We start from the raw sequence: 9,905 nt of genomic DNA, 5'->3' as shown, positions 1-9,905 counted from the left end.
ATATATATACACACACACACACATATATACAAACACACACACTGGTTAGCAGCACCATTTTTATGAAGTGAAACAGACAAAATTTCTGAATTAATAGCACATCAAAACAGCAACAGTTACTGACCACTAGCATGATCACAATGCGTTGTGTCTTTTCCATACATGAATACCTCCCCTTCTTTTGTTACCATTGCACTGCTGCCATTGTTACAGGCACCAAATATCACATTCTTACTCTCCATTCGGATTAGTTTCTTGGGCTTCATTGCTTTTGGTTGTCGACGAACTTTGGCTGGAATGAAAGAGAACAGGTTTGAGAAACAGATACATGGGCAAACATGGATGGAGAAACCGATAAACAAGCAAAGAGATGGATGGGGAAACAGCTCAATGGGCGAACAGATGGAGGGGAAACAGATGAGGGAAAATTTACACAAAAAAAAAAAAAAGTATTCATTCCATTACGTTATTTGTTTTACGTCCGTTTTTCCATGCTACCATGGGTTAGATGAATACATATTAATGACATTGTTTTTACAGCCAAATGCACTACTTCTAGCTAAGCCTTAGCTGTTTTACAATTGAAGTCGTTTTCAGTCTACTTACCTACTGGATGATTAAGTTGGAAATGTCAACAAATGTCAACCCAGTGATTTTTATGTAAAGAATATATATGTATATATATGAGCAAAATTTAGGCTAGTTATACTGCAGTTACTGTGTGTGTGTGTGTATGTATATATATATATATATATATATATATATATGCACACGCGCATGCACACATACAAACAATATGTGGAAAGAAGGAAGAGAAGAGCTAATGAAACCAGGCAAGAGACAGGGCAGAGGTAAGAGAAAGGGAGAGCTGGGAAGTGAAAGGCAGGTGGGGGGGAGACAACTGGAGGAGAGAGACTAGTGGAAGAAAGATAGATGGATCATAAGAGAGGGAGGTGAAAGGAGAGTGTGGGATGGGTAAGAGAGAGAGAGAAAAGGATGGATACTCTCTTTCCTCTGGTTGTCTTCTCTCCCCCCACCTGCCTTTCACTTCCCAGTTATCCCCTATCATCTCTTTTCTATGTCCCATTTCTTCCCTGGTTTCATTATCCCATCTCTTCCCTCTTTCTACCTATCTCCATCTTCATTCTGCAGATTTCATGTTCATCTTGTTTCCATATATTTTTCATTTCTGATTTTCTTTTTATTGTTTCCATAACTTTTTTCTCTCAATATCTAATTTCATATATCATTTTTTTTATGTTGCTTTTTCCATGTTTTTAATATTTATTTTCCTTATCAGTTTTAGTCGACTGCCATAAATACAGACATGGCAGTGTTGTTAAGCTGTTGGCGTGTCAAGGAGAAAGATGGGCGGAGGGGCAGGGCAGAGATAGACAAAGATGAAGGGGAGTGTAGAGAAAGAAACTTTAAAATCCAACTTACCAATACTACTGTCGCCATCTTCACCTCGTCGGGGTGTCCCCACAAAGAAGACACTCCCATCATCAGCTATGAGCAAGGCATGCTGACTGTCATGACCTGTAGCAACTTGGACAATTTTTGGAGATTTTGTAATGGATAACTCAGCCCATTTCCCTGCCACGGGCCCACCTTGCTTGATACCTAGTGACTGTGATTTGCCAGTGTACAAGACCTGGTCAAAGAAGAAACAAAAGATACAAAAAAAAACTTGCCAGTTTAAGAGTGGAAAGAGATTTTCATGAAACAATATGTGAAAGTACAACTAACTATCTATTCAGTTTTATTTTATATGAACACTATATGTTCTTCTTTCATGCCTTTAACCCTCCAACGCGGAGTAAAGGTCACTAATAATTGAATTCTATGTCGCATAATTTCTCGCTTCTGTACTTATACTCTGCCATGAATGTCCCCCCTTTCTCTAGTTCCTTTTGTGTTGATCTACGTCACGAGTTCTTAGGCCTGCCCCTCTTTCTATATCCATCCGGATTCCACTGTAAAGCACTTTTCGCTGCATTTGGTGTGTCTTTTCTAATTGTGCTACCAATCCACTTCCACTTTTTCTTAAATATTTGCTCCCTAATCGAAACTTGATTCATTCTTTGCCATAGCTCCATATTGCTTATGTGTTCGGGCCATCTGATTTTAAGTATACTACGCAAGCACCTGTTGATGAATGATTGGATTTGCTTATTTGACTTAACTGTTGTTCGCCATGTCTCAGCCCCATATTCATGTATGGGTATGTATATACCCATACATGTATGGGTATGCATACGTGTACCCCTTTAACTGATTTACATGTTACCAGGTACGCTTATCCCTTGTGTTCAACCTGCATTGTTACATCAACAACCTTACTCTATGAACTCTACTCACTCACATTTCACGCCCCATGGACTCTTCTCACATTTCACACCCACATCAGTAGCAAGCCAAAAAAGGGAGAGTAAGTTGCCTCTTCCATCTGTAGATTGAGGTGACACCTTGAGCAAGGGCTAGCAACTTCTTAGCCTCCCATGCCAGGGATACAGTGAAGATGTCAACAGCAAGGCATTGGATAAACAACAAGGCAGAGGAATTCTAGACCAATGGCTGGAAGGTGGTTACAGCCAAGTGGAAGACCTGTACCATTAGATGGTGGTTGGGCATCAACTAGCAAATGAGCTGCTACTGAGGGACAGCCACAGCAGATCACTTGGTACTTGGCATGGAGGTCCAGAGAGGGAGTCTAGAAGTGGGAAAACATCAACTGCCTTACTCACTAACCAAAGAGGTTTTGTTCTTGAACAGAACAGTCAACATCAACCTACAACACATAGCCGACAATACACTTCCTGCTACAAATAGATTCACTCAAAATTTCATTACCCTTAACTGCAGAAAGCAATTTTATATATCTATCTATCCTTTGTTGAGAAATGTCATACTTGAAACTATTTTTTGTCGAGACAGCATGGCTCAGTAGCTAGAGTGTTGGGCTCACAATCATGATGCAGTGAGTTCGATTCCCAGGCGGGTGTGTGTGTGTGTGTTGTGTCCTTGAGCAAGACACTTTATTTCATGTTGCTCCAGTTCACTCAGCTGTAAAAATGAGTTACATCACTGGTGCCAAGCTATATTGGCCTTTGCCCTTCCCTTGGATAATATTGGTGGCACATGGGCAACTGCTAGTCTTCCATAAACAATGTTGCCCAGACTTGGGCCTCAGAAGGGAAATTTTCTAGGTGTATCCCATGACTATTCATGACCAAAAGGGTTTTTTTTTTTTTTTACCTATGACAAGTTTATTGACACAACATGACTTGCAAAAAATATCAATTCTATTTTCTGGTAGATATTTTAACATCATTATTGAAATGATCATGATGTTTAATTTTGCAGTTAAAGGGTTAAACCAGTCCAACTTACCTTACCACTGACTGTTCGGATCAGTGCAAATTCTTTACCAGCTGATATCGTTACCGCTTCTTCATCAAAACCAGTATCTGGACAATTGGGAGAGAAAAAAAAAATTGGCAATGAGACATTCGATAAAGTTATGTTGTTCTTAGAGTTGTTTTCATATATGAAAAGAGTAGCATGAAAATGAAACAGAATGGAGACAAAGTACTATGGAGACAGGTTACCATGGAGAGAGAGGGGGTGCCAGAGAAAGAGAGCGAGAGAGAGAGAGAGAGAATAGGACGGAAAATAAGAAGCTCATGAACAGAATAGCATGGGAAAAAATTGCTTAGAGACAGATTACTATGGGAGACAGCAGCAGCATGGGGACAGAGCAGCATGGGGACAGAGCAGGTGGTACTTTGGTACAGGCAATGTTTCTCAAGCATTTGTGATTGCTTGGCCATATATCAGAGCTACAACCAAAAGCATTCCAGCCATACCTACCTGGTCGTTTTTCACATTAGAAACTACCTCATACAAAATGTCCTTCCGTTTATTTGTTTGTATTCTTAAGACAATAGGGCACAATAAAATATTTAGATCCTATTTCTGACAAGTCACACAATAAATACATAGCAGCCTCCATGTGACGTAGACAAAAAAGAAAACAAAGAAAAAAAAAACAGAAAGAAAATAAAGAAACAGATTACTTACTTATTGAGTGCCGATGAGAGTCTGAGTCAAAGCTTGACATCCCAAATGCATCCATACATTTTCTGGCCAGCTTGAGAGGAACCTCGCTGACCAATGTCATGGGAGATTTGTTCGGGTCATAGGTTCGGACAACAAAACTATCCTGACAGAATATAATAGATGTAAATATGTGTCAGTCATTTGTTCATTTAAAGTCAGTTTTTCCATGCTAGCATGGCTTGGACACGGACATATTTGGCACAAGATTTTAAAAGAGGATACTCTTTCTGTCACCAAACCTCACCTGTTTTTCCAGCAAGGGTTTATGTATATTACACACACCTTCAAAGAATGTAAACATCATTCAGCATTTTACTTGAGCATAGCCATGGGATGTCAATATTCATGTGCATTTACAAACACACGCACAAACAAACATCCATAATATATATACTCTCTCTCTCTCTCTCTCTCTCTCTCTCTCTCTCTCTCTCTCTCTCTCTCTCTCTCTCTCTCTCACACACACACACACACACACACACACACAAATATACAAGCTTCCTACAGTTTCCATTTTCCAAATTCAAGTACAAGGCATTGATCAAACTAAAGCTATAGTAAAAAGACACAGGCCAAAAGTGCAATGGAGACAGACTGAACCAGAAACCATATGGTTACAAAGCAAACTTTACATTCTCACTTCAGTGCTCACATGTATACCAACCACACTTGTGAAATTAAAGAAGAACAAAGAACAAAAATAAAAGAATATTTACATCTTTTGTAGCAGCTATTTGTCCAATATTCTGACCATCACTAAAAAGGACTGATGATCCTAGAGAAACATCTGAAAAGATATTCAGGAGAAATGCTTAAAAACAAGCAAAAAAAAGCATCACAAATAATTTCTCATCTCAACAATATTAAACGAATTAATCTAATCATTTTACCATTTTCTTTTTTACTAATATCTAATTTTATTTCACTCTCAAGGCATTGGTAGATACAAAAACAATAGTAGAAAATACTTGAACCAAGGTGTGGAATAGTGAGACTGAACTCAAAACCACATGGTTGCAAAGCAAACTTCTAACCTTATAACAACGCCTGCCTGCACACACGCTATACCGGTTATATTTATTATTGTGTTAATAATAACTTTTTCAGTATCAATATCTTTACACATACATTTATAACCTGATCACTCATACCCCAATTTTTAAAGGATCCCTTTGCCAATCCAAGGCATGTATAACCAAATAGATATAACCTTCACAGACTGAATAACAATAATTTTAATTGAGGAAAAGAGAAGTCAAATCATGTGTGTGTGTGTGTGGGTGTGTTTAGATGTGTATGTAAAGGGTAAGGACCCCCTTCGGTCATGAATGACCATGGGATTGCACCAAGAAAGTTCCTCTCCAAGGCACAAGTCTGGGCAAGGTTGTTTATGGAACAACAGCAGTCGCCCATGCATACCAGCCTCCCCTCTCCATACCACCAATGTCATCCAACGGAAAGGCAAAGGCTGATACAGCTTGGCACCAGTGACATTACAACTCATTTCTACAGCTGAGGGAACTGGAGCAACAGGAAAGAAAGTGTCTTACTCAAGAACACAACACAGCCCAGTCCGGGAATCGAACTCATTATCTCATCATTGTGAGCCCGACACTAACCACTGAACTATGATACATACATATATATATATATATATATATATATATATATTTATATGTGTATATGGCGGGGAGGTATGTGTATATAACTATCCATGGAAGTTGTCAAGGACAAAAATAAAATGCATGGTACTTCAAGTGTGTCACTAACCTTGTAACTGTACACGGCCTTCGATTTCAAGAGAAAAAGGATTTACTATGTACAAGATTCTCTTGTTTTCATTGCAAGGGTGGAAAAATAAATATTCCTGTAAAAAGAAGAAAAAAATAAGTTTATACTGTACAGGACATTTTTTTTTCCAAATCAAACACAAACACTAGAATATTTCACAAAGACTTTTATTTTTATTCCTTTATTTTCTTTACTGGTTTTAGTCATTGGACAGCAGCCATGCTGGAGCAATTGCCTTCATATTTACCCTCTCTGGTACTTAATTTATTTTGTATCTTGGGATGGCCATTATGTCTATAATAAACACATGCAGTGATACTATTTCATTTCTATGGTTATTATTAGTCAATTTGTTAATGTTTAACCAAATAGCTAATCAATTGTTAGATTAATCATTCAGTCAGTCAATCAATCAATCAACTAGGTCTTTAATCACAATTCACAAGCTCATCAAGAAACTGTCAACAAAACTAACTGATGATTGATTAATCAAACAATTAATTAGTTAACTGATTGATTAAATGTTAATTTTACTAACAATAATAGAAATGAAACAGAAATAGTACATATGCTTAATATTGTGATAATGACCCTTTCAAGGCCCAACAAAATCCATTTCAACACAATTATCTCTATTTACTAGCCAGCTTGCTCTCAGTGGGGCTTATGCACTCACTGGCAACGAAGCTACAACAGATACTGGTCACAAAGCAACTGCAATATTTATTGGATAATATACAAATCTCAATCAGTCACACTTGGGAAGCCAACCAGAAAGAGTAATACTGGTTGCTTCTGATGCCTGAGGACTTTACAGTAACAACCTCCTTAAGAGTACTGAGCAGAGAAGATGTTAGGATGAAATAATACATTGGTCAAGCTGATAGGTGATGCTCGTTGGTCAAGTTGTTGAGAAAAAATTACTGTAAACCTTCAAATTACTCCTCACTCTTCTCATTTGTTTTTTATTGCTGTTTTTGGCTTTGTTTGGTTAAGTGATTTATTTTTATTGCTCATTACTACTTTACACAAGGAGTGTGCATGCATGTGGTAATGGGTAATATTATTCCAAGGAATAGTTTAAAACAGATTTTTTTTTTATTTTACAGTGTCGGTGGCATGTAAAAGCACTCACTACACTCTCGGAGTGGTTGGCGTTAGGAAGGGCATCCAGCTGTAGAAACTCTGCCAGATCAGATTGGAGCGTGGTGCAGCCACCTAGTCCTCAGTCAAATCGTCCAACCCATGCTAACATGGAAAGCGGACGTTAAACGATGATGATGATGATGAGTGTGTATGCCAAAAAAATAGATGTGAAACAATGATTCACACAAAGGAAACAAACATTATGATGAAAAAAAATTAAGGTGAAATCTTGAAAGACATACACTTTCAGAAGACATCCAAAATCAGATAACTGTGAAAGAGATGGAGATAATCCTTCTGATAAAGTATTGTGCAACCTCTGATCACACAATACAAAAGCTCTTGTTTCAAAGTATTTTTGATCTAAATGAAAAGCCCTCTATCATAATGTAAACGACCTTCCATTCAGTTATGAGCTGTATGTCTGCTTAATAATGGAAAAGTCAGTTATTTTACTAAATTTCTTACTAAATTGTTCATTTTAAAAACTTGATTGAAACACTGATGGTATATTTTAAAAGTATTTTCTAAGAAAAAGAGTTAACTTACCCCAGCATATGCCAACCAACCACGGCCATTATGGAAATTCTCTTTGCAACTGTACACATGACCCTGTAAAGTGAAAAGACAAAATACAGAAAGAGCAAATGAAACAATTTTTTTAAATGGTGAATTAAGTCCTGAAAAGAACCACATCATATCAATTACAAGCTCTTATGATATAAATATAAATATATATATATATATATATATATATAACCCTGTGCCAGTGGCACGTAAAGGCACCCACTACACTCTCGGAGTGGTTGGCATTAGGAAGGGCATCCGGCTGTAGAAACTTTGCCAAATAGCTGCTACAAAAGATGTAAATATTCTTTTATTTTTGTTTTTTGTTGTTCTTTAATTTCACAAGTGTGGTGTACATGTAAGCATTGAAGAGAGAATGTACAATGTGTAATAAGAGGGAGTGAAATGTTATAAATATGTTGAAGCTGGGATTGGAATGTGTTTCTTGTAGCAACTGGGATCAGAATGTCACGTATATAGTAGTTGGGCATATGAATTACATATCAGTATGGAAACTATAAAAAGCTACAGGGGTGTGTTGGAAAATTCCTGGATTTAAGGGTATCACAGAAGGCCTGGTTGGAGGCCTGACCTTCCAAGTTCTTTCACAGGGCTTAACAAAAAACTGAAGGACCACTGCAATGAGTGTGTGAATCTGAGAGGAGAATATGTTCAATAAAATCATAATTAACTGATCCTCTCGTATTTTGTTTTGCCCAAAGCCAGGAACTTTTCAGCACCCCTTTATATATATCATCCTTTAATATATGGCAAGTAAAAAGCACCCAGTACACTATTAAGTGATTGGCATTAGGAAGGGCATCCAGCCATAGAAACTATGCCACAACAGACAACTGGAGTCTGGGCAGCTCCATGTCAAACCATCCAACCCATGCAAGCAAGGAAAGCAGATGTTAAATGATTTGCTGCAAAGTGGTTGGTGATATGAAGAGTATCCAACTAAAAGAACTAAGCCGGGCACACACAACAACAAAGTTTGCCAGTTTCCCCTATTATGGTGCATGTGCCCCAACAATGTCAGACGAGATGCTGTGATTCCTGGATGTAAAAACATTGATCATGTATCACATCAACCACAGCTAATGCCAAGACATCAAGCAAAAGCAATGCATGGCAATAGGTAGATGACAAATATGATGGAGGAGGAGGGATTTACATAAAACAAAATGTCCTCACCTTGATTGTGCCTCCAAATCCTGAACCAACTTTTGATAAACCTTGTTTATTAAGAACATAAAGGTAACAGCCATCGCTGGCTAGGGCACAAGGTGATGTAGCTGAAATAAACAAACATACATAATATTATTATATGTATATCACAATACATTATAGTAAATCATATTATACAATATATATATATCATATATAAAATGTGTGTTTATAAATATACATACACTCATATCCACAGAGATTGTGTGTAGAGAGAGAAAGAGGGAAGGAAGAAAGGAATAAATGTTTGATCACTCAACAGCCACACCTTTTATAACCACACACCAACAGCTTTTATATGATTGTTTGACCAGCAAGAAATACCAACCATATCTCCCTCAAACCACACCCTGTCCTCTTACACAAAAAAAAATATATGAATAATATCTAGGGAAACATGAACTTTCACAGGCTGGATGGTCATAGGCAGGATGGTAACTGGTGGGATGGTCACAAATGGGATGGTCACAAACGGGATGGCTGCAGGTAGGATGGTCACAAAGTCAAATGATCATAGACAAAATGCCTATGATCAACTCTGATCATAGATGAATTGTGTCTGAACTGACATCAAACTACAAAATGTTTTTCATTAACAGCATATAATCACTGAAAACTGGGTGTTGGTATTTCCTTGTGACCCATCCTTTAATAATAGCCACATCAGCCTTTAACTGCAGTTCAGGGAGGAAGGGTAAACAGTTTATATTTCATGTCAGAATCACGAAGACACTGCAAGTGAGAGGTGTCATCTGTCTCAACAGACTTAATACTACTTACAATGATAACTTCCTAATTTAGGCACTTCCAAACATCTGACGAGTTGGACATGTCATATATGTCCACAAAACTTTAAGTCATGTAGCACTGAGTGAAACTTACCAAATACACGTAACCCCAACTGAATGTGTTGAGGGCTACCTCCTTTCATTTGTTCATTTACTCCTCTCTCTCTCTCTGAGCGTCATACTAATACATCCTTTTGTTATTTACACCACCTGTCCTCATCTGTTGTTGTTTTTTCGTATATTCTCACATATATATATGTG

At 37.6% G+C, this 9,905-nt stretch overlaps 1 protein-coding gene across 7 annotated transcripts in view; it reads right to left on the bottom strand.

Moving 5' to 3' along the window:
* Window positions 1–9,905, bottom strand: part of LOC106869699 (E3 ubiquitin-protein ligase MYCBP2) — a 145,882-nt gene that overhangs the window by 130,985 nt on the left and 4,992 nt on the right. For all 7 annotated transcript variants that reach the window (XM_052972468.1, XM_052972462.1, XM_052972464.1 and 4 more), the window contains exons 5-12: window positions 8,824–8,924; window positions 7,609–7,671; window positions 5,893–5,989; window positions 4,839–4,909; window positions 4,084–4,225; window positions 3,394–3,470; window positions 1,444–1,654; window positions 125–292 (exon numbers count right to left, since the gene is read on the bottom strand). In XM_052972468.1, the coding sequence (XP_052828428.1) occupies window positions 125–292; window positions 1,444–1,654; window positions 3,394–3,470; window positions 4,084–4,225; window positions 4,839–4,909; window positions 5,893–5,989; window positions 7,609–7,671; window positions 8,824–8,924 (930 nt within the window). The remainder of the gene's footprint in view (window positions 1–124; window positions 293–1,443; window positions 1,655–3,393; window positions 3,471–4,083; window positions 4,226–4,838; window positions 4,910–5,892; window positions 5,990–7,608; window positions 7,672–8,823; window positions 8,925–9,905) is intronic.

The sequence above is a fragment of the Octopus bimaculoides genome, chromosome 13 (assembly GCF_001194135.2).
Source record: "Octopus bimaculoides isolate UCB-OBI-ISO-001 chromosome 13, ASM119413v2, whole genome shotgun sequence".
Lineage (NCBI taxonomy): Eukaryota > Metazoa > Mollusca > Cephalopoda > Octopoda > Octopodidae > Octopus > Octopus bimaculoides.
The sequence above is the reverse complement of the archived record's forward strand: the minus strand, read 5'-3'. Positions and strand labels throughout refer to the sequence as shown.